Here is a 25,790-nt window from a genome sequence, read left to right on the forward strand (position 1 = left end):
CCACTGCACTCCAACCTGGGCAACAGAGTGAGACTCCATCTCAAAAAAAGCAAACAAAAAAAGTAATGGCAAAAACTCCAGTTACTTTTGGTCCAACCTAATAATAATTGATTGTAGATGTATATTGATATATTGACTTTTAAATCTTTAATTTTTATGACTTCCTAGGATTAACTTTTTAGTACCTTATGATCCATTATGTAAAATATTTATGTCTGTTTTTCCTGAACTGTTCTGATATTGTGAAAAGGCCTGGTAATCAAGTAATTTGTTATTCTATGCTCTTATCTAGAAGTCTTTTGTTTGTCTATCATTTTGCTACTGTTTTCTCTTACTTCATCCAACCATTTTTAGGAAGACAATGAAAGAACAGCTGTGCCCTTCTAGAATGGGTCTCACGAGAGTGGCAGGGCTGATGGCATCTCCGCTCTCATGTCCTCTCCTGGCTGACATCTAGCATTTCTTGATCCTTTCAGCTGAGGTGGCATATAGGAATAATATGGAGTAGGGATGGTTTCACTTAAATCTACTCTTTTTCTAAAAAGCATTCCTTATAGCCCAGAGTGGGAAGACACTAACTTCAAAAGCCTGTAAAGAAGCCAGGATGAGGAGTCAGAAAGCAGGCTTGGCCGCCGAGAGTCACGACCACGGCCTTGAACTTGGAGCATCTGCATTTGTGCTGCTAATAGCAGCTTTTCCCTTTCCCACCCCGGCTGTTCACTGGGTCACATGTTGTACGTCGTTTAGCATGACTCTGGGTGAATTTTCTTCTTTTGAAATTTTCCTATTTTGCTGTTATTTTACTAGTTTGTTCCTTTGTTGCTTCATTCCCCCCCCCCCCTGCTTTCTTTTTTGAGTTGGAGTCTCACTCTGTTGCCCAGGCTGGAGTGCAGTGGCACGACCTCAACTCACTGCAATCTCTGCCTCCTGGGTTCAAAGAATTCTCCTGCCTCAGCCTCCCAAGTAGCTGCGATTGCAGATGCCCGCCACCACGCCTGGCTAATTTTTTTGTATTTTTTAGTAGAAACAGGATTTCGCCATGTTGGCCAGGCTGGTGTCGAACTCCTGACCTGAGGTGATCCACCTGTCTTGGCCTCCCAAAGTGCTGGGATTACAGACATGAGCCACTGCACCTGGCCACAAGTTTACTATTTCATAGTCTTCTTTCTGTTACTATTAATCACTAGCTCATAGAATCTCAGTAGAAAGAGAACTTAGCAATCACTTGTCTGGCCCAGTCCTTTATCTTATTTGAGGCCCAGAAAAGGTGAGTGCCTTGTTCTGATGCATTTATTTGGTTGGTGGCGGACCTGAAGCCGTGGCAGCACTCCAGGCTCTTGCTCTGGCACACACCATCTTTTCTGTGGCCGGACGCCTCTCACTGTCCTACTCGTCTCCTTCTCCATAAACTCATTCCGCAGGCTGTGTTATCAATTGAGATTCAGGTTTTATCTTAACTCAAGAGTTAGATTTAAGGCCAGAGTTTCTAGCTCTCTGCCTCAGTGCTTTTCATTTCTCAAATGTTCAAAGACTTTAGGACTTAGAAATGGAAAATGATTCCCGGAGTCCAGAAAGCACCAGGGAGACAGAGCGGGTGTTCCTCTTGCAGCAGTCAGGGATATGTGGCATGAAAATGACTCAGATGTCTTCAGTAGATAGAACACATGAAATTTAACCTCAGTATGAAAAACAAAAACATTTACTGATTTTAAATTCATAACCAGCCATACATCCTTAATTTCTTATCAGTTCATTCCTTTTCTCCTTTGGTGGTGCTTTCTTTAGTTTCTTATCCTTCATTGAGGAAGCTCCTGACGTGACCAAGTGCTAGTCTCTAGCTGCGGGGACACTGTGTGCTTTATGTGGCTTTACTTACTTGGGCTTCCACATCAGTTAACTTCCGCGTTTGCTCCGCCGTTTGGTTCAACAGGTTCGTCCCTATTTCTATCATCACAGCCGTCTGGTTCTGTACTGCGTTCTGCTGTATCTCTACCATTTCTTTTTTCATGTTGTCCTGGATATAATTCTCAAGCTAGAAAAGAACAGTGTTAGAAGGCAGTCATTAGTCAAGTGACCGGAAACCTGATTCCTAAATATTTGTCATGTCTTCCCTATCTTTAAAAAAAAAAAAAATCTATTAAAAGACTTGTACCTTGCCTTCCTTTTGGAATCTTGCTTTTTTTTTAATCATTAGCAGGAAAATACAGTGTGATTTTATTTTTATGCAAAATCTGGCAACTTAGTCACATCACGTAAAGGAGGGAGACAGGCTACTGGTTGCTTCTGTGTTCCTCTAGAAGTTCACGTCGTGGCGGGCACAGAGGGTGGTGAGGGCAGCCACTGACTGCTGGGTGCTGCCACTGTGGGGTTGTGTCTCTCCTACCCAGCTGCAACTCTGACCATGCAGTGCAGGAAATGATAATTTGATACAAAGAAGCATCACTATTTCTCTCACGTTCTAGACTTTTGTTTTCTCCACATAGACTTGAGAAGATGCTCTAAGACAGTGTATAAAGAGAGGAGCACTTCTTAACCTACAGAATCACCACTCAGTTCCACATTCTGTGGGGTCTTCCCCACCTTCCTCCTTATTAAGTTCATTCAACTTATTAAATTTTTCCTAACATGTATGCATTTTTCACAATTTTGTCATTTCATGTATCAAGCAAACTTTTAATCCCACCTTGGCCCATGTATCACCTAACGTGCCATGGGCTGGTTCTTTTCTCCCTCAGTTACTAAAGATGATGATCATGCTGACTGATTTTAGCATTCACTGAAACACAAGAGAAGGAGGAAGCTCATTTCACCGCCATTGGTATAGCTATCCCTGTCTATGGCAGTAAAATTATATAATTATGTATAACTGCAAGATAACTCAGTACATGGGAAGAGCCTTTGGGCTTGGAGCCAGGGAAGCCTGCCCTCTGCTTTATAGCCTTGGTTCTAGGAAAGTTGCTTAACCTTTTGGGACCCTAATTTCCTCATATGTAAAATAGGGTTTCTGGTTGGTCAGAGGAGTATCTTAAAGAGGAGTTAAGCTATGCTTTTAAAGTCGTTGTATATATGTAACTCCAGATACTTAACATTTAATTTCCTTTCTTCTTCTTTTTTTTTTTTTTAATAATCTAATGATGGGAACCATTGTTCCATTCACTGATCCAAAGTATAAACTCATGAGTGCAGAAACCATGTTTTCTTCCTTTTCACTTAGTATAACAAACATTTTTTATTACATTGAATAATTGAAAGATTATTATAAAACCGATTCTGGTGCCTTCCTTTAAAAACTTGAAATTCTTTATAGAGAAACCATTTGTGGAGTCAGTCATCAGACATGATTTCCCCCAAAATGTTCACCACTAAATAATTCCGTGCTTTCCGTCTTTAAGAGTAGGAAAATAGAAGGGGAAGGGTAGAGTTTCTGTCTTAGAGTTTCTTTGTTGATGCATTTCATAGATTGTGTCTTGTGACTGGTATCAGATGGTTTTAGGATTAGACTGGAACTATAAGTTTACTGTTTCCGATGCCCCCTCGCCATCGACTCTGCCCCACTTCTCTAAGCTCCCAGCTCCCTTCACGCCCCTCAGCCTGGTCACTAAGGCTCCCTCCCTGGCAGTCGTCCTCCTGTGGATATTGGATGGGTCAGATGAGCAGGATGCATGAGAGGCACAGTCAGCCCTCCATCTGCGGCCTCCACATCTACGGATTCAACCACACCATCAAAATAGTTTTTTAAAAAATAGCATTACAACAATAAAAAAACAAAAATTGCAGAACAATACAATACAGCAGCTATTTACATGGCATTGACATTGTGTTAGGTATTCTAAGTCCCCTCGAGATGATTTAGAATATACGAGAGGATGTGCATAGCTTATATGCAGATGCCACCCTATTTTGTGGAAGAGACTTGAGCATTGTGGATTTTGGTATTCTCTGGTATTTTGGAGTAAGTCCCCCATAGATATCAAGGGATAGTTGTACTAGAGCTCCAAGCATGTGTAAAATCATTTTGTTGAAATGTTACTCAAGCCGTCCACCCGCCTCAGCCTCCCAAAGTGCTGGGACTACAAGTGTGAGCCACCGCATCTGGCTGAAGCCTTTACTTTTCCATATGAATCAAAACAGAGTAGACCACTATTAAACAACAACAACAACAAAAACAAGCACTGTTACCGGCAGGCCAGCAACCATCTCTACTATAGGCTTCATAAAATGTGAAGAATCTGAAATCTTACTAACCCTTTCTCAGAGTGAGCTCAGGCTTTGTGGTGCATGTGAGCTTTCTGAATTCATTCTTTCTCCTTCCTCCCCTGCCTTTATAAAACTGTAACTTTTGTGATTGAAATAAACTATTTAAAAGAAGCCATAAATAGCAGTTCACAATTCTCCCCTCCGCTCGTCGCCATGGGAGTAATGGAATTTTTGAGGTTGAAGTTAAAGCTGTGTGTCACCCAGAGGCACTGTCGTGGTTACTCCTCACACCACCCCAGCCAAGATAATATTTAAAACGTTTCATTCTGGGAGGCTTGGAACTATAGAGATAGACTCCAGCTGGAGTTCAGTTTAAACCCATACTCAGAAATAATAATTTACAAAGTGGTATAAATAAAAAGTCTTAACCTCCTTCTTGATTTCAGTACTTAAGAGCTAAATAAAAATTATTGTCTTTTGTCACTCTAAATCATACAACCAGAGAGGGAAAAGGAATCCTCTAATACTGCCTTCCCCCATTTCTAGAGCTACTGAGTCAGATGTGGTTGCAACTTTCCAGAGATAATGAGAGGATTGTTTATCATTGAAAACTTAAAGTCAAATTCCAATTTGAAATTAAACTTAGGAACTTTAAACGGCATACAGGCCCAATTTTTAAAAATAAAATTTCTTAACTTGCCATATTGTTTTCTAAACATAAAAACAATAGAATGCAAGTTCCTTTTTAAATTGCTACTTTTTAACTATTCAGGATGACAAAGTATAGGTACACAGTGGGTGAGATAATGTGTGTCCGTGTATGTTAATCTTACATAAAAGCAAATTACAAATACACATGATGTGTGTATATACAGATATGGATATAGCATATATGTATATAGTGTCTATAAAAATATACAGCTCTTGAAGCGTGTGTCATTTAAATAAAAGAAAATTTTGTATGATACTGACTGCATTGCTAATTAATTGAAGTCTTTGGGAGAAGAATGGAACAGAAACAAAAATGTCCAGTAGTAGAGATATTTTGTGTCGATTGAAAAAGATATTTGAGCCAGGCGTGATGGCTCATGCCTGTAATCCCAGCACTTTGGGAGGCTGAGGCAGGAGGATTGCTTGTGCTCATGAATTTGAGACCAGCCTGAGTAACATGGTGAAACCCATCTCTACAAAAAATACAAAAAACAATTAGCTTGGCATGGTGGCGCATGCCCATAGTCTCAGCTCCTGGGGAGGCTGAGGTGGGAGGATTACTTGAGCCCAGGAGATCAAGGCTGCAGTGAGCCATGATCATGCCACTGCACTGCTGCTTGGGCGACAGAGTGAGACCTTGTCTCAAAAAAAAAAAAATTAAAAATAAAAATATGTTCTTACTCTTGAAGTCATGAAATTAAATTAAGGTTTTAAGAGAAATGTATGATGTGACAGTCAGGTACTCTTTAAAAACAAGGAAGAACACTGTGTATTTAGCCCCAGAAACATTAGCAACAGGAACAGCCACAGTAATGGTAGTTAGTGTTTCTTGGGTGCCTGCGCTGTCTGTGCTGTATGGGAATCGCTGTCTCAGGATTCCAGGCGCCTCACATCAGCACAGGTGGATGCAGTGCTGAGCACTGGAATGACCCTCAGCAAAATGTTAGTTCAACCCAGAGGCCACTTCATACTTTTCCTGCCTTTCAAGAGCCAAAAGTGATATATCTCAAAATTGGCTTGAGTATGCCTTCCAATTCCAGGCTTCACAGTGCCTTAAGAAAACAGACAGACCACCCACCCCTCAGTGGAGGGCCATTTTTACCACCAGAAAAGCCCAGAATTAAAGATGAGCAGTGCCAATTCTATCTTCTGGGAGCATCCTGACAAAAGAATCTGTGTTTTCCTCCAAAGATTAGTAGTAATTTTTAGAGATACAGAAAGACTATGGATGTCCATCATATAGTATAAAAATGAACATTTCCAAATAAAGATCTCCCATTTAATGTAGCTTTTCCATAAATCACCACATATCAAGGAGAATGAGAACAAACCTAGAAACAAAGCCATCTGGCTCATCTACATGGATGACAGACCTTGAAATTTCCCTGTCTCTTGACCTTGATGACTTACTTATTTTCTAGTTTATTGCCCTAGAATATCTTTCTGTTTAGTGTCTCTCTTATTTTTACTGGCTGTGACTGAAACCTAGAAATGTAGAAACCCGCCCAGAAATAAGAAATTCCATTCTAGGATAATGAAGTCTTAGTACAAGAAAACAAACAACAACAACAACAACAAAACACAGTAAATAAGCCATCCTCCACTGGCAGCACCAAACTCCACTTGCCTTTGGAGAATGTTTCCCATCCCTGTCATCTGCACCAAACTGCTCTCATCAAAACAGTTCCAAGATACTTGAACCTCCCGTGGGAGGGGACCCGGCTCTTTCCAATTTCACATGCGTAGCATGTGAAACATATTCATGTTTTGCAGGAATGTTTGCCAGCGCCTTCATATCTGAAGAGGATCATGCCATGAGCGTGATCTGTGGGCACACGTGTCTGAATAGGTCCCGCTTTACATGTGTGCGAGGACAGTGTGTGTTCATTTTGTCCTCTTCTTGATGGTTGACACACTCGGCAAAGTGTGGGGCCTTGAGCTGTTCTTCCTTTCTCAGAACTCAAGTGGGTTATGTAGGTTTAACATTGAGGGTCACAGCAGTCCTTCTAGCTGCATGGTTTGCTGCTCAGTGTTATGTGATTTGCTAAAAGAGTTGCACCCCAGACCTAGTCTTTAAAACTTGGCAACACATCGAAGCTCCAGCAACCAGAATGAAATATTTTAACGCAACATATATATATATATATATGTTTACACTTATATATATATATTTATTTTAGTGTAAAATATGTCCTGAAGTTTTTTATTATTCCCACAACGTTTTGAATGATCAAATTTGACAAGAAAAATAGGTCCATTTGTGAGGCAACTATGGCAGATTGATTACACATTTAAAAGTTTATCTGGCTATCTTCCTTCTCACCAAGATTGTGATTATTACTTTTTATACCAAAAGAAAAGTAATCTTGAAATTGGCTCAGTAAAGGAAAACATAGATAATATATGAAAACTATCCCCAACTTGGAGATTCTGATGTTTATTTCTCACCAACTGTAGATGCTGGTTGAGAGCTCGTTTCTATTTAAATAAAATTCAAGGTCCTTAGACCTTTTTATTAATTAGTTTTTGTCCATCTGAGTGACCTAAGGTGGACAAAAACTATTAATTAGAGAGTCTAAGGACATTGAATTTTCCAGTAAATTAACAAATAATTTGAGATTTCCTTGGAAACATTTTACTGTTGCCCATTCCAATTTAAAAATAGGATTTTGCAACCATCTCTCTCACACACACATGTTTTTCTATCCCAATGATCCACCTATCTTCCCACCCAGCCCTTCAATTTTTCTAGCAAACCCTTGAATTTTTCTAGTAAATTCACAAATAATTTGAGATTTCCTTGGAAACATTTTACTGTTTCCCACTTCTTTTTAGAAATAAGATATTGCAATCATCTATCTTACACACACACATACATGTTTTCTACCCCCATGATCCCATCTTCCCACTCAGGGTCCACTGTGCTCTCTCTTTCTCCATGGCCATGCATCCTCCAGCTGCTCTCCTTTCATCTCACTGTCAGAGTCAGGAAGCCACATGCATAGCTGGTGACCACAGCTTACTTTCTTCCCTTGCAGGTTTGCCTGAGGATAAGGTCCAGATTCCTTCTTTTTAAGACACACACTGCCTCCTGACTGGTGCCCCAATCTCATGGGCCTCAGACCTGGGCACACGCTGTCCTTGGCTGTCCCAGCTGCCCAGTGGCCTCGTACCACGGCCGCCTTTGTCTCCTCCTTGAGTCTTCTCTTCCTCCTCAGGTCCCACCATCTCCCATTGCATGCCCTCAGCAAAGATACTCATTTTGTGTTTCATTTTGATCCCCAAACCATGCTGTATTTGTGTCGTTTCGTTTTACATATTCTTACTTGAAGAGTGAATAGAATACTGAAACTCTGCAACCATTCTACATATACACCCTAGTAACAACAAGCAAAACATTCGCTCTTGCAATTAGTTTGAAAACTTGAGTGTAAGATTACTAAATCCAGGGATATTCTGTTTGGGAGGCTTTTGACCTAATGTTCTTGGTTCCCTGTCATGAGGAAACTCTGAAACATCATTTGAGGTCTCCAGACAGAAAAGTGGCAAAACGGGGCTTTCCTCCCCCTCCTTTTAGAGTTGGGCTTTTGTGTGTGTGTTTTCATTCTGGAGATTTTGCTGCCTAAGCAGCTGTGTACTCAGCAGTACTTCATGGCAGAGGCTGAGCCTAAAGAGGGAAGGGCTGGGAGATGTGAGTTTTGGGCAGCGCTTTTCCTCCTAACCCCGTCGCCAGAGCCTGGGGGGTAGGCGCATTACCCACAGTGAGAGGTGATGTTCACATGCCCTGTGACGTGGGAAGCAAGTTTTCTCCATATATTAATGCCAGACTTGCATTTCTAGAACCTAGAAAAGCCCATGCCAAAGCTACTTGCCATCTGTTGACTGTTTTTATAGTCTTGGCCTTTTCTTCACATTCAGTGTAAGGCCCTGGAAATTGAGGCAAAAACTAAAGGCCAAGGGAGGGAAGCCTGGCCTCTGGTGCCAATTCCCTGGTGGGTCTTGTGACTTGTCTTAAGGAGCACGCTTGCCTTCACCCACCCTGACCACGTGGATGCCTGCCCACATAGGGTCTTTCAAGCACTTCCTGAAACGAATCTGTTCTGATCTAGCCTTTTTGCTTTTTTCTATTCATAATTTTTTGTTGTCTTTTTTTGAGACGGAGTCTCGCTCTGTCGCTCAGGCTGGAGTGCAGCAGCGCGATCTCGGCCCACTGCAACCTCCGCCTCCCTGGTTCAAACGATTCTCCTGCCTCAGCCTCCCAAGTAGCTGGGGTTACAGGCGCACACCACCATGCATGGCTAATTTTTGTATTTTTAGTAGAGATGGGGCTTCGCCGTGTTGGCCAGGCTGGTCTGAAACTCCTGACCTCAGGCAGTCTGCCTGCCTTGCCTCCCAAAGTGCTGGGATTGCAGGCATCAGCTACCGCACCCGGCCATTTAGTAATTTATGAGTGACTTTCTGATATTGTATCTAGATAGCCAACCCCTTTCCTACTTTTGCTAGCATAAGAGACTGAAAGTTCACTTGTTGACCACTGCAAACTCCAAGATGTAGTAGGAAATACGTTTGTGGGCCTCAGCTGGTGGCATTCTAACATAATAGTCCGTGCCCCTCCTCCTGTGGATAGATACAGCCTATAATAATTTGAGTGTACCAGTATATCTGTGCTCCGGCAAATCCTATCTGCTTTGCTCTTCTGTGAGTGCAGCTGAATATTCTTTGCATTAGTTTTTTTCACACATATTGGAATATATGTTTTTCTACATATGTTCATATCATTTTACCTATTTGTGTATTTCCCTTACCGCTACTCCAAACTGTGAGAAGGAAATGTGTTTTTCTCTTCAAAATGTTCCAGTTATTTTCTACTGATAAAGTGGCTATTTCTCATCAATAGCGGGCACTTTAAATATATGTAAGTTTAATGAGACTGCTATAGTAACCTCATGTAAATTTCTTTCGGCATTTCATACGCAAAAGGTGTCACATTTTACACGGGTGTCTTTTAGAGTTCTCGTAGGGCACACATATATTTACCCAGATGTCTGTGCGCTTGCAGCCTCATGGCACGTGATGCGGACCCGACACTTGCACAGATTCCTGGAAGCCAAGGAGCAAACACAGTGCAGCAGATGTTGTCAGGCCACATCTGCATATATATATATACACACAGCAAGAATGGTTACAGCAGCTTACAATGACAAAATGCTTCTCTGTGTGTGTGTGTGTGTACCTCTCTCTCACCAGATTCTCACACTGCCTTAGCTTGGGTTTCCCCAAAAGCAGAGCCTGAGACAAAGGCAGGCATGCAGGAAGTTTATTTAGGAAGTGGTCCCAGAGCGCAGCCATGCAGGACAGGCGCGGGAGCCAGGGGCGCGGCAGGGTGGTTCGCACACGTGGACTCGGGCCGCCACCGCCGTGCTGGCTGGTGAGAAGCCCCACAGGACCTTCCAAGGAGCCCTGGGACGATGTCTCAGAACATCCACCTGGGGCGAGAATGGGAACTGCTGTCCCCAGGGGGCAGGTGGAGCCCCGTGGGCATTAATGTCCCAGGTTTGGGAGCTGTGCTTGTGAGAGTGCCGAGGAGGCTCCCAAGCTGGGTGTTCTGAGGCAGCGTGGAGCCAAGGTCCCTGGGCATGGCCTGGGGGTTTGTTGGAAGGCCCGAGGCAAGGCCTGTCTCTGATATGTCCTGAAGGGCAGGTCGGGCCCAGAGAGCTAATTCCGAGCAGCACAAGAGGGTTAATTCGAGCAACATCAGAGGGTTTCCCTGGCACAGCAGGGGATGCTCTGAGGCCCCTTTAATGAAGGAGGAAAGTGAGGCTCAGAGAAAGTCAGTGCCCACCCCAAGTCTCATGGGCCCCAGGCTGTGGGCAGTGGCTAAAGACAGGCTAGTGGGTGACTCGGGGCCACGTGGAAGGGGAGCTTGTATTTATAGCCCCCAGTCAGCAATGCTGGAGAGGAGAGGAGAGGACAGAAAAAGCAATGTTCTGAGAAAGACAATGTTTCTAGGAGATTGGGGCAGGGTAGGCCTGGAGACAGGAAACCAAAGCCAGGGTTGCCATGCAGAAGTGAGATGAGGTTGCAGCAGCAGAGCGACTGCAGAGACACTCGGCAGGTCCTGGGTGGCCGCTGAGTTATTCTGCAGACTTCACCATTCGTCTGTTTTTTGGGATATTTTGTTAAATTCTCAGCTTGGAAGATACTAGTGATGTTTTCCCTACAGAGGTAGAAAGAAAATACAAAACTATTTTCTTTTAAAAACTGTACTGAATGTAGGGCCGGGCATAGTGGCTCACTCCTATAATCCCAATACTTTGGGGGGCCAAGGTGGGAGGATCACTTGAGGTCAGGAGTTCAAGACCAGCATAGGCAACATGGTGAGACTCCATCTCTACAGAAACTTTTTTTTTTTTTTTGAGACAGAGTCTCGCTCTGTCACCCAGGCTGGAGTGCAGTAGTGCGATCGCGGCTCACTGCAAACTCCACCTCCCGGGTTCAAGTCATTCTCCTGTCTCAGCCTACTGAGTAGCTGGGACTACAAGTGCCCGCCACCACGCCCAGCTAATTTTTTTGTATTTTTAGTAGAGACGGGGTTTCACCATGTTAGCCAGGATGGTCTCAATCTCCTGACCTCGTGATCTGCCTGCCTCGGCCTCCCAAAGTGCTGGGAGTACAGGTGTGAGCAACTGCGCCCAACAGAAAATATTTTTTAAAAAATTAGCTGGACATGGTGGCTCATGCCTGTGGTCCCAGCTACTCAGGAGGCTGAGGTGGGAGAATCGCTTGAGCCCAGGAGGTTGAGGCTGCAGTGAGCCGTGATCGTGCCACTGCACTCCTGCCTGGGTGACAGAATGAGACCCAATCTCAAAAAAAGAAAAAAAAAAGTACTGAATGATAAATGATTACAAATAGAAGCAGTTAAAATTTAGCTCTAGGAATGAGATTGACACATTTAGGCTACAATATACTAGGAACTTCCTTTTTAAATGAAACTAGAGTGTTCTTGCCTTTCTGAATTTAAGGTACACTGAAAGAAAAAATAATAATAATGTAACAAAATGTCTCAGTGTTTTCTATGCCAAGTAGAATCGTATGTATATCTGTCTAGAGACATATATGCATACATTTGCCTACACATGTGAGGTAGGGGTGTGTGTGTGTATGTGTTTCAGTTCTCTAAGAGATAGACATTCCAAAGCTTGGTGGGCAATGGGGGGAGGCTTTAGACCCTGTAATATTGTTGAACTATCACTGTAAGAAGGACGCTAGCACCTGGGTCACAGTGCTAGTTGGTAGCAGAGTACCAACTAAAACCCTGGTCTCCCAACGCCCCATCCAGCACTCTCACCGCTGTACTGGTGCCTATTCTTATCTTTTTTTTTTAAAAAAAAAAGTGCTGTCTGAGGAGCGTTAACATTCTTTCTTTTTCATTTTTGCAATGAAGTATACAGATACTGATGGCCATTTACATCTCCTTTCTGCCCTGTTTTTGCTGTCTCTTTCTGTGTTATGTGGGTTTGCTAAAATACTGGGTGGAGCTCTGTGGAGGAGGTAGCATGATCATCTCTGAAGTAGGCTGTTTTTTTCTTTTTACCATAAACTGAATTTACTTGGTCACAATGACTGTTCTAAATGGCTAGAAAAGGGAAAAGGCTAGCGAAACTTAGACGATTTTCTAAATTTAGATAATTTTCTAGAAGACACTTTCAAGGCAAACTAGTTTTTGCTGTCCTTTATAAGGCCAGCAGGAAGCATGTGTTGTTTCTGTTTTAAAAAGGGAGAGGAGCGACTTGGGAATGCGGATGGGAACGCTTGAGAAATCTCACAGCAGGGCTGTGTGTGCCCTGCCGGGTCCCACTGCCTCTGGACAGAAACCCCCCAACACCACCCCCAGCCAAGACTTTCTGCTTCTTTATCTCCTCTTTCTGCTAGCACCCAAAACGTTGAAAGAATTCCAATGGAGAGAATATTTGAGATAATATTGGAAGATGCTCAAAATACACAGGATTAATTTACACGAAGACTCAGCGGGAACACAAGCCATCTTTTGTACATGAAGATGCACTACTGACCCGCCGTCCACAAATGTGTTTGGACAGTTATTTTCTCAGTATGGGTGATGGCTCTCCAGTGAACTGCTCCTCTCCCCCTGCCTGGACACCCTTTTCTCTGTGCTCTCCTGGGTTAGAGTAAATGGATGCAAACACACATTTCTGTGCCCTGCAGCAACTTGAGACGCCTGTGAGCAAAACGCACTGATGGGCAGCGTGCGTGGGTGGTGAGAAGCATCCAGCTCCCATCTGTGGAATAAAGCCGCCCAAACCGTAGGGAAGAGCGCTGTCGTGTAAGGCCAGGGGATTTTCAGAAAAGAAATGTGTTCTTTCCTCTTTGATTTTCATGTTCATAAAGCTGTAGGTGCAGCTTTTTAAAATTTGATGATTTCATAACCGCTGAAGTTCATGCTTTCCTGAACTATTTAGGAAGAAAATCTACCCCTTGTATTGGATGAGATGATCTGTCCCTTCGACCTCTGATTCAGTTCCCATTCTCCCAAGTGTTTAAAGCTACGAGTTTTTTCATATTTTCATATTTATTTACATAATTTAAACCCCCTGTGTGCATGTACTTTTAGGAATTGTACATCTGCCTGGGCTTTGCAGAAGCTGAAAGGGAGCAATCTTTTTATAACTCACATTAGAAACACAAATTATTTAACACGGCTGTTTTGCACATTAATCTTTAAAGGTGCAATTTATCTTAAGCATTTTAACCTTATTTTAGATCTGATCAGCAGTAGAATGTTTTCAGATAAGAAGCAATGCAGCCAAAGCAAAACAATATTCAATACCCAGATGATGTGGCAAGACAGAGAATAGTATAACTTTTTGTCTTCCAAATATAACTTTTATCTTCATTTCTTGATCTGAAATTTGGTAGGAAGTGTAACACGTACGTATCAACATATTTACTGTTTTCCATTTCAAATGTCGATAGTGAAGCTGGGACCTCTGTTTATTATGGAAGACCATAGAAAACCCCATAAACATGTTCTACTTCTGTCTGTGGCCAGCAGTCCAGCAAAAATGTTCTAAAACCACATGCACTGTGTTCTGTGATGATTATAGTCTGACTGTGCTGGAAAGAGAGACTGTGAACTGCAAATGGTGATTATGACTTTGGGCAAATCATTGAACTTGTAATTATGTCTTCCAAGACCTCCTAACCCAAAATAAGAGAGTATTTTACTACAAAATATATGTTACGTCAAACTGCTTTTTACAAAATACCAGCTCTAGGGACGTTTCCAAGTCATTTTCGGAGGAAGTTTGTCGAATTTTTGTTTCAGGGTGTGTCGCTCATGTATTGGAGGGGGAGAGGGTTGAGTGAGAACCGATAGGCACAACTTGGCCATAAAATGAAGTGCAAACCCACGTTTTATGTCTATAGGATTCCTCATTCTAGAGTAATTTTTACAGAAAATGGCACTCTAAGCAGGAATTCATTAAGATAAAGACACAGATACAGCATTTAGAGTCACACTTTGCCATGAAAGAGCCTCCCTTACCTCCTGACTTGAACCTATAACATCTGCTGAATTGTCCACATCAGGAAGACTCAAAATATATTTTGAGGCCAGTTAGGTGATTTTAGATTGAACCTGCTAACATCAGATGCTGTGGTGAGTATTCTCCCTAGTTTTGTTCTCACAATAGAATTATTATTTCGATTTTTAAATGTTGCTCCATGGAGACTGGTATGATGTGCTCATGCTCCGCAGTTCCATTTTAACAAATAACATAATGGATCGCTGTCAAATGAATGCCATCGCAGACATCGTGTTGGGTAACAGAAGCCACACCCTAGGAGTGCTTACTGGATGATCCATTTCCATGAAGCTCAAGAACGAACCAAACTTACTAAAGGTGACAGAAGTCAGAATAATGTCTTCCGGGTGGGAGGAGTTTGAGGCTGTGAACTGAGCGGTGGCACAAGGGAGCCTTCTGGAGCGCCGAAAATGCTTCCTAGATCTTGTCCTTGGTGCTAGTTATATGAGTGAATTCATATTTTAAAAGTTACCAAGCTGTAAATTTCAGGTTAGTATACTTTATCCATCTCCTGTGTTTTATATCTCAAAAATTCTCTTAAAAACTAAAAGACGTTTAAAAATGAAATGTTTGACAAGTTTTGTTGTGACACTATGACCCTCGTTACTATGGGTGGTTTTATTTGTCTCTGCCATTTTCATCTGGGAGTACCTAAATAATGCCTAACGAAATGAACTTTGGAAAAGTAATTTTAAAGTAACTGTCTACAGAGAACTGTGGATTAAACCATTCTGGCCATCTGATGAGGGTTAAAAGTATTCAGTTAGGTATATTAGTAATTTGACATTCCAAAACACGATTCTTTCCGGATCAAGCATAAAAGGCATTTGCTCTTGGAAGACCAAGAAAGAATTCATGCAGTTCCCATTAGTCTAAAAATAAATAATAAATAAATAAATGTCTGAGTCATGTATTAGATTTTGTTGGAGTTCAGTGGCTTCAAGTATAGGAAGAAAATGATCTGTGCTATGAATAATAGTTCTACCCATTGCCCATTGGACTAAATACAAGATTACTCTCAGAAAAGTGAAATTGATTGAACTTAGTTCTGCTTTGAACTACTCCAATGCAAGTGTTTCTGACTTTTGAGCCATAGGATAGAAAACTGAATAAAATAACTTTATTCATATTGAATTGAGTTGGGGGAGGAGCGATATTTGTGACATTGGAAGCCATTGTAGAGTCTTCATTACAGTACAGATTTGAGAATCAAACACACCTGGTTTGAGTCCCAGTTCAGTTCCTTAGGAACTACTGGCTCGATACTTTCTAACACCACATTTCTGGTTGATAAAACAGGTATATAAATACCTACTGTGCTATGCTAGTGTGAAAATTAAGTGGAATGAGTTAGCATGGTTCCCAAACTGTGTGCCAAGGCACCCTGGGTCCTTGCAACAAACAAACTGGAGTAAGGGAGACAGTCTGAATATTCAAGGGAAGCCCAGCAGTACTCAGTGTCTGTCAGCCACTGGAAGAATTCATAGCTCAATGCAGCTCACAGTTTCAACAGTATCAGCTTGTACCTCTGTAAAGCTAGGTTTTTGGTGGTTGCTCTTTGTGAAAAGCAAGTACTACAGGAAAATTAGCATAGAACGTAAAATGCAGGTGGCAGTGTCCAATTTGATTCCAAAGTGTGAGAAGCCAGGGCAGTACCTAACTGGCAAATATATTCCATTCATACTTCACTGGGGTTACTTAAGAAAGAAAATGATCTTTTCTTAAAACTCAATTTATATGTATATTGGTATTTTCAAATAGCTACTAAATTGTCAAGACATAAGTACTTAAATTATTTGGAACTAACCACTTAATAAAAGCAACTGTTAGGTATTTCTGTTGGCCTAGAGATCAACAGAGAAAAAATAGTGAATCACTAAGGGTGCCATGAGCTGAGAACATTTGAGAACGTCTCGCTTAGAACCTTGCACTTGGTGGGATATAAACGCAACCTACCCTCTTCCTCCCCTTCCCCCAATCCAGGTATTGCCTTTAATTGTAATCTCTATGATTTTATATGTTTATCGGAAAACTAGTAAGTCAAAAAGAACTAATAAATTGTGTAAGACCTTCATTAAGATGTATCCTTTCGTGTTTTCCTAACTTCTGAAATCACTAGGAAAAACAGCCATGTTCCTTGCAAGTTCCTTGCTGGCTGGTTGGCCCCGTCTTCTTTCAGGTGAACAGCATTTGTAACTACCGCGTACCTCGGAACAAGCGTTCTCAGAGCAACAGGCACGTGTTCCGTGGGTACCATGGTTGCCATCGGACTAATGCGTTTTTGGAAGTGTAGATTGGGGCCAGTTTTACAAAACTCATGTGGTCCATTTCTGCTTGTAATTTATAGTTTGCCTCCTTGCCATCCTCACTTGCTCTAAGATGAACTAGTTTTATAACATTAGATTATACAGAAAAGCCAAATTTACTTGAACACCACAGCAATTTGGGAAGTAAACTTTCAGTGTGATTCTCCAAATGCTTGTGGTAAAAGTACAGGGACTTGAATCATTTTCCCATCATGAGTTTCAGTTATGGAGACCCGCCCCCTCTTTCTAACCCTCCTGCCTTGCATGCGTGTCTCTTGCAATGGAAGCTAGTGGAAAATTCCTCTCCCCTTTCACTCCGCTGCCATGAGTTATAAAAAGCATGCCATTCAGAATTGACGTTTTCTTCTGCATGCTTGAATTTTTACTCAACAACCGGAAGGGAAAACAAATTATTTCAAGAGATATTTCTCTATTTATCAAAGGGGCACAGAGCCACAGCAGCACTTTGGACCACCGTAGAATGGCTGACTCACTTGCCTCATCAGTTGATGGGCACATGTTCCTATCAAACAGTGAGTGCCTTTGAGTGATGGTGTGTGACACACAGCACAGCAGCGCCATTTCTCAGAGCTGCAGCAACACTGGTTCACACAAGTCACTAGAGATTCCCATCTCCACTGAGTCACTCAGTGGGAACAAAAGCTCCCATGCCGGTGGGAATGTGGGGCCAGGGGAGCACCGGAAGAAAGGAGCCGTGGCAGAGGTTTTCCTATTGTTAGGTTTGTTTGTTTGTTTCAGTGAGTCATCTTACCCCCATTTTTTTTTTTTTTAACCAAAACTCACTGTGGTTACTTCTCTAGTTTGGGTTATGACTCCTACAAGCCAGTTTAATTTTATCAGTGGTAGTGAATTCTTGAAAGCTTCCCTCAGTTGTAGAAGTTTAGTTTCAAATTGAAGTGGTCCAAGTGCCAGCTTAAGCTTTGTGGTTTAGTGTCTTTATTGAATCCCCCGCAGCGGAAGAACCTACATTGGAGTTTTGGCTGCTCTTTGGGATTCGAATTATGAGTAGTTGGTTCCACTAGAATCTTGGCCCTCTCCTCAAGTGGCTTGAGGCACACTTTGACTTTAGGAGGCCAAAGTTTGAGCCTACGTGAAGGCTTTGTCTAGAATACCTTTCCTGTACCCCAGCATTTTCAGGTGGTGTGTGTAGACCTGACAGTACTCTACTCGTGCCTGACTTCCCAGCTGTTGGTCCCCTGCCACTGAGATGCCTTTCACGGACAAGTCCATGCTAGCCTAAGAAATTTCCCGAAAATGGCAGTGTTAAACTCAGAATTGGGATTTGGATCCTCATCTCAATCATTATCCCCAGTGGTCACTAGCTCTCCTCTGGCCAGCTCGAGGAAAATGCTGGGGTTTTCATTGCAGCTTACTTGCATATCACTGGTCCTAGTAAGCGCTCAAGAGGAAAGATCAGACCAGCCAAACTTGCAAGGCAGGCTGATGAGCCTAGGTACAGAAAGTACACCTCATGGATTTTTATAATGATGGCCATAAGTCATACAAGGTGAAGCTTAATGCAATTTAGAAAGATTTGAGGCTGGGCATGGTGGTTCAAGCCTATAATCCCACCACTTTGGGAGGCCGAGACGGGCGGACCACGAGGTCAGGAGATCGAGACCATCCTGGCTAAACTGGTGAAACCCCGTCTCTACTAAAAAATACAAAAAAACTAGCCGGGCGAGGTGGCGGCGCCTGTAGTCCCGGCTACTTGGGGGACTGAGGCAGGAGAATGGTGTAAACCTGGGAGACGGAGCTTGCAGTGAGCTGAGATCCGGCCACTGCACTCTAGCCTGGGCGACAGAGCAAGACTCTGTCTCAAAAAAAAAGAAGAAAGATTTGAAAAAAAGGAAGAAAGGCCCTCGTGCTCACAGAAGCCAGCTCTCACTGGGAAAATTGTTGTGTATAACAAGCATCTCTCTCTGATGATGCTGGAAAAATAAGGTGCTATCAGGGAGGAAGGGAAGGGTTGAAAGACCAGAGTGAGCAGCAGATAGGCACTTGGGTCCTTCCTTTTATTCCCACCCTCTTTTCCACTGGCTGTTGATAAAGTTTCATCGCTTTTTAGCTGCCTGTTGTATTTCAGTACCTCCTTGTTAACCTCTGATTATAACCTGGGGAGAATTATGTTTGACCAGTACTTAATGAATCAATCTAATCCTCAAAAGTTAGTTCTGGGCACCATGGAATAAACACCAAGACCACTCAACATATTTTCTGAAGAGTGGATTTCATTAGAAGGCAGGTTAGTCTTGGAACTCAGTCAAAGCAGCTTTAAGTCAGTCCAGCTCCACAGATTTCAGAGATAACAGTACAAGAAAAATGATACATGGGTTTGTACAGTTAAGTGTTGAAGTGTTGACTTCCATAAAAGAACACAAATGTCAATCTACAGCAGTACCATGCGTATGTAAATTGTGTTATACAGCAAAACACTGCACAGTGACGGGAAAGAACAAACTTTAACATGCACAACAGCATGGATGCATCACAGATAAAAGAGAGCAAAAAGGAGTATGCACTGATTGTTCCAATTATATGACATTCAAAACTTAGCAAAATTAACCCATGGTGGGTGACAAAGCAGAGTCGGGATTGTCCTTGAGAAGAGGGGGATATTGACGAGGAGGGACCTGAGGAAGCCGCTGCAGGGCGGGAAGCCTTGTGTATCTTGAGCTGGGTGGTTATCACACAGGTACGCACAGATATGGATGAGGAGGGGCACGGGGGAGCCATGTGCAGGGCAGGAAGTCCTCTATATCTTGAGCTGGGTGGTCATTGCACAGGTATGCACAGGTATAAAAATTTACCAAGTTGTACACTCACGATTTGTGAATTTTATTCTATGTAAGTTATATCTAAAAAAAAAAAAAAAAAACTAGATTCCCTAAAACAGAGACAGCAGGGCTCGAGTCTGAGCTATATCCATGCCAGCATCTAGATCCATGAAGAGATTGGGGTTGGCCTTGCCCAGGTGATCACTCGGGGATGGGGGCGTGCCGTGAATGGAAGATGTGCCTGCTATCAGTGCTGATTTTGCCCACCCTTTATTTCCACAACGCCATCTTCAAAAGAATTACACTTTAATTTTATACCAACTATCGTGCCTCTTCATGAATCCCTCCCCATCTGGAAAGCCTCACCAAGCTGCCGCTCCATCTCCAGATTCTTCTCACTGGCTGCCGCTAGGTGGCTGTGAAGGGTGGCAGCGTCACTGATGCCCAGCTCAGGCCGCAGCCATGTGGAAGGTGAATCCCCAAGGGCTCTGCCTCTCCCTGTGTGTGTGGGTCCTGGGAGTGAAGCAGTGTGGCGTGGGGTGGTTGCACACACCCCCAACTGCAGGGCTGCACCCAGACACGTGCGGTGACCCCGGCTCTGCAGCCACTTGTTGCCCTGGCACCAAGCCAGCCACTCAGCATCCAGCACCTCCTCACCTCTCCTCTGGGGTGAAGCGGAAACAAAAGTATGTGCCAAAATTGTTCTGCTCACCGTGTCCCAGATTTTCCACATCTGTTCCCACTTGGGGTGAGGGGTGTGCTCCTGGTGTGACAGCTGTGGGCTGTGTAGGGTGGCGGGCGTTGGCGGTGAAGTCTGTTGTCCCTCCTGACCCACACACGAGGGGGTGTGGATTTTATATGTTTTATTGGAAGAGGCTCTGAAAGGAAGACATTTTATCAGAGTTTTGCGGCCTGTGTACCTTCTGATACCTCTCAGAGCTCGAGCTTCTTACCCATATAGGACAAGCTGTTGTGAAATTGAGTGAGACGATGTAGCCACATGGCGTGCACCTGATAAATGCCACCACAGTGATGGTCAGCAGTGTGGTCACCACTGTCATTTCACAATCGCAGCCCAAGGCGCCCAAGGGGAAGGAGTGCCTCTCTCTGTTTTGACCTTCTCTGACTGTTGTCCTAATAAACAGTGTCCTTTCTGCAAGAACCCTGTAGACTTTTGAAACAAGCAAATGAAGGCACTCCAAGGCCCTTGTTTTGAGAAGGGGCAAGTGCGTTCGGTAAGGGATTTCCTCAGGTGCTTACCTTCCACGGCTCCTGGGCCCCTGACTCAAGGCTGACCATCCCTGCTGATACTGACTTAGGATTTTAAATCACTTAAAATTGAGCTGGATAGAGAAAAGGCCCTAGTTCAGCTGAGAGGTCTGCTTATTCGTGATTTTTTTTCTTCTTTCTCATGCAGAGACTGTTTATTTTAGTGGCAGCAGTATTTGGGGGTGAAGAAGGGGAAAGGCAGAGTAGTGTGCCATCAATTAATTCCATGCATGGCAGCTGTGACGTCTTCATGGCACAGGACAGGCCAATTATGTAACCATAAACAAATTATATGTATTAAAAGTTGTCCAATTAAAGGTAAAAGCATGTGTGGATTTATTGTTTTTGTTATTACCTAGAAGGGAGCCATGCTGTATTTGAAAACTATGCACAATTTCACATCACAAAATAACCAGTTGTTATTTGAGGGGCTGGTGTTCTGATTAGTCTTAATTTTTTAACTCATAACATTTTTGTCCCAATCATCAACACTGTGAAGAACAGGTCACTGGTACAGTTAAGTTAAAAATGATTCAGGTCAGGAATTCCTGTCATTAACAATTTTTTATATTAAAGTTGGAAAAGTTTAAGGAAATTTAAGAACCTATTCCTTAATAGTTAAAAAAAAATAAGGAATGGCCGGGCGCGGTGGCTCAAGCCTGTAATCCCAGCACTTTGGGAGGCCGAGACGGGCGGATCACGAGGTCAGGAGATCGAGACCATCCTGGCTAACACGGTGAAACCCCATCTCTATTAAAAAAATACAAAAAGCTAGCCGGGCGTGGTGGCGGGCGCCTGTAGTCCCAGCTACTCGGGAGGCTGAGACAGGAGAATGGCGTAAACCCGGGAGGCGGAGCTTGCAGTGAGCTGAGATCCGGCCACTGCACTCCAGCCTGGGCGACAGAGCGAGACTCCGTCTCAAAAAAAAAAAAAAATAAAAAATAAGGAATTTCATATATGCCAAATGTTAGGCATAGATAATTAGCTTGTGGTTGGAATTTGATGGTTTTATGTTATTCAGCAAAATACAATAACGTACTTTCTCAGGCAGCATTTTTACACCAACATTTCCCATTAAGACCAGTTTGTTTAGGGAATTTTTAAGCTACATTTGTATGTAATAATTTTTTGAGGTTCCAAAGACTACACAGTCTAATAAAACTCCAATCCTTCAACTATCTTCAGACTAATGTTTGTAATTATCCAGTAGATGACCAAGAATTGATATCATCTGTTGATTCCAGAAATTATGGCAGAGAAAATGCTGTCAGGAACCCAAAGAAAATCAGAGGAAATGGTACCTCTTAGAAATTCTGAATCTTTTCTACTAAGATATGTGGCTTGACTGCTTAACCCCCAAATGCCTGCTTAGAAGGTAGTTTGGTGCTATATTGTAATAATCATTTAGTTCCTGCCTTCTTCTGCCATAGAAACAACATGCAGAAGCAGCATTGCTTACGACACACACTGAACCTGAAGGGATGAATTACATGTGATGATGGAATGTGGCCATATTAACGCAGTCCCAGCAGTGTGTTACCCAATGGACAGTACTGGAGCGGTTTCCACAGAGGCATTCATGCGATATGCAGAATACAGACATTTTACACAAACACTTACGATGGTCCTTTTCAGTGTTGAAAAGGAATTCATTATCTTTCAGAGTAAACTTGTGCTTTGAGGCATGTAACTCAGAGGTATAGAAGTTAGATCATTTAACCCAATGAGAGTGACTGGAATTAGAACCTTTAACTAACGTGAGATGTAGTATAGATCTTGGTAACTGTCTTTCTGGTGTTCCTGTTAAAATTCATTCTAATTATAGTTCCTGCAATTGTGTAGCATCGTACAGTTTCCAACACCCTTTGCTATCCATCATCTTATTTGAAACACGTAATAATCTTACAAGTTCACTGATGTAGGTAACAAAACTGGTACCGTTTCCGAAGATACACAGTGATTGTTTCAGCCAGTTAATTAAGGCAAGAGATCACTAAACAATCATTCTACAGTTATTCCTGCTTTTTTTTTTTTTTTTAAAGTCACTTATTAAGTGAAAGAAGCCAATCTGAAAAGGCTATATATTTTATGATTCCAACTCTATGACCTTCTGGAAAAGGGAAAACTGAAGGTAGTAAAAGGATCAGGGGTTTCCAGGGGTTAAGGGGAAGAAAGGCTGTGCAGGCAGAGCACAGAGGACTCTTAGGGCAGTGAAGCTGCTCTGTGTGATTCTTCAGTGGTGGATCCATGGCTTCATACATTTGTCCAAACCCACAGAATGTACAGCATGTCAACTGCGGGCTCTGGGTGATAATGATGTGTCAATGTAGATTCATCAGTTTGAACAAATGCACCACTCTGGTGCAGGATGTGGATCATAGGGGAGGTGATTGTGTGTGTGCCACGGAGGGGGCCTGTCGGAACTCTCTGTACTTTTCTCTCAATGTTGCTGTGAATCTAAAACTGCTCTAAAAAAAAAATAGTCTTTTAAAAAATCATTTACTACATATGAAAAGGAACAAGTAAAGCAACAACAACAAAATGTTATTCTGTAGTTTCAGATTGCACCAGTAAACCTAGCCAGCCCTCACTAGGGTCTTCTGATGGTTATATAGTTAAAAGTACACCAGCACCCCCGAGAATAACTTCAGAGGCACACGGGTCTAATGGTAATGGCATCGACTTCACACGTCAACATTTTTTTTTAAATCAGATTTTCTTGAATCTGACCGTGTCCAAGATACCTCTTCTTTTGGTATAGAATGCCTTTATTCAAACTACAGGAGAACACGAACATATCCCTTTGCTGTAGTTTGGCTAAATTCTTGAGGCTGGCTTGGGCCAGAAACAAAATCCCTGAAATGGTCTCACTTTTTTTTTTTTTTTTTTAACCCTCTCCCTTTTTCCTTCTGGTTGGTGGTCTTGGGGCCTCCAAGGCCCCTCAGGCAGAGGGGAACTGGCAGTTTCCCCATTCGTTTTTGGCACTTCTTGAACAGAAAAGCGAACGTCAGACGGTCCTTATAAAGTCCCACGTGATTCAGCCACCCATACCAAGGATGGCCCTGGCCGTGGATTTACACATAAGACAACTTCATGGCGTCTTTTCCCCTTTGGCTGTTGAATGTAACTACCAAGATACGCGTTGGGCAGACAAAATAGAAATCTTCCGTGTGTAGCATGTCCAGTTGGATACTGTTTGTGACATACAGAGACGAGCCCACAACTCAGGTTTAACCTTCATCCTTGAAATTTGCCAGAACAGTCATAATGAAGGTGCTAATGTATTTTCTGAAATACTGAGTACTTCAGACAGGGAGATGTGGGTGGTATCTAGTAGCCTTGTGATAAGACCCGTATTAGACCAATAGGAGTCTTATCCCCAGATTAAGCCACCTGGACAGTCCACCTCCAGTCAACAAGAGTGTTAACATGGGAGTAAGTGTGACAGATGCCCAGTTGGTCTGGACTAAATGTGACAAAATTGAGAAATAGATCCTACAAGAGCTGGATTTTAAAAAGAGAGGAAAAAAAAAATGGAAAGGCTAGCTGCTTGCTTCTTTTTAAGACTTTGTTCATGTTCTCTCCCCCAAAAGCCAATTATGATTATAATTAATCAGCCCACAGAAAATGATTCCTTCTCTATGAGATGTCATCAACATGATAAAATAATCCATTTCCCAAGACTTGTATATCTTAGTATCTCATCTCTTTAAAAAGCTCCATTGTCCATAAAAATTTTAAAATTACATATTTTTTAATGACAGGTAATTTTTAATGTATATTTTTAATTTGGTCGTTGGTTTTTAAAAATATGAAAATATTAAATATCAACTGTGAATATTTTGTGGTGGTAAGTTGTCAGGTTAATGCAAAGATTCCAAAATAATTCACAGACATGTGAAAAGTTGCTCAGAGGGAGAACCAGTCTGATTTTGGAGAAAGTAATTACCATCAGAGGAGCCCTCCGGGGGAGCGGGAGAGTCCACGGGTTTCAGTGAGGTTCTAGATGAATTGCAAAGAGAAAGGTTTTAGCTGGTTGCAGGAGGGGCTCTGGTAAAAGGATTAGGTCCAGTTCTCAGGAGTTTTTTAATAGGTTTCACATCTTTTGTCAACTGATGCAAGGAAGGATTAGGACAGAAAAGAAAAGTGATTTCATGGAGAAATATCTAATTAAAATATTAAAGACAGTAGGCTGGCACACCTGACCTACAGTCCCGGCGGTGGTAGGCAGAGTTCCTTTCCCTGTTTTTAAACCACACATAAAACAGTCATTTTAATCCCAACAAATGGTTCAAACTGTTATTCTAAACCACTGCCCATGATTTTTTTGTTTGTTTGTTTTACTGTTTTTATTTACATCAAATCATTCAACTTCACATCATTTTCTTTTTAAGCATTAACATAATGCAAGTGCCAGGCCGTTTTTGGTGATCCCATCTGTAGAAGGTTAGATGGACAATAACACTCAAATAGTTTTTAAACTCTGATAGTGGGAAGGCAAGGCCACATGGAACTTCCCTGAGACTGAATTTCATTGGCCTGCCTTTCAAGTGGTGTACTGTGAAATCCAGCATTTCACCCCGTCAACTTCCAGAACAGGGCTGTAACTAGATGTATGGTTTGTAAGAATATCCATGTATACGTCCCCTTGTTTATAACAACTTGGCGGAGGGGGTTGTCCTTTTTTTTTTTTTTTTGAGACAGGATCTCACTGTGTCACCCAGGCTGGAGAACAATGGTGCCATCCTGGCTCACTGCAGCCTCCACCTTCTCAGTTCAAATGATCCTCCCACCTCACCCTCCTGAGTAGCTGGGACTACAGGCATGTACCACCACGCCTGGGTTATTTTTGTGTTTTTTGGTAGAGACAGAGTTTCAGCATGTTGGCCAGGCTGGTTTTGAAC

General features: G+C 42.5%; 2 protein-coding genes across 6 annotated transcripts in view; one reads left to right on the plus strand and one right to left on the minus strand.

Annotated features, from left to right (window-relative positions):
- Nucleotides 1-25,790, plus strand: part of MCPH1 (microcephalin 1) — a 240,000-nt gene that overhangs the window by 120,980 nt on the left and 93,230 nt on the right. The window lies entirely within an intron of this gene.
- Nucleotides 1-25,790, minus strand: part of ANGPT2 (angiopoietin 2) — a 61,654-nt gene that overhangs the window by 27,548 nt on the left and 8,316 nt on the right. For both annotated transcript variants that reach the window (XM_007961602.3, XM_007961603.3), the window contains exon 2: nucleotides 1,877-2,032. In XM_007961602.3, coding sequence (XP_007959793.3) covers nucleotides 1,877-2,032 — 156 coding nt within the window. The remainder of the gene's footprint in view (nucleotides 1-1,876; nucleotides 2,033-25,790) is intronic.

The sequence above is a fragment of the Chlorocebus sabaeus genome, chromosome 8 (assembly GCF_047675955.1).
Source record: "Chlorocebus sabaeus isolate Y175 chromosome 8, mChlSab1.0.hap1, whole genome shotgun sequence".
In the NCBI taxonomy this organism is placed as follows: Eukaryota; Metazoa; Chordata; class Mammalia; order Primates; family Cercopithecidae; genus Chlorocebus; species Chlorocebus sabaeus.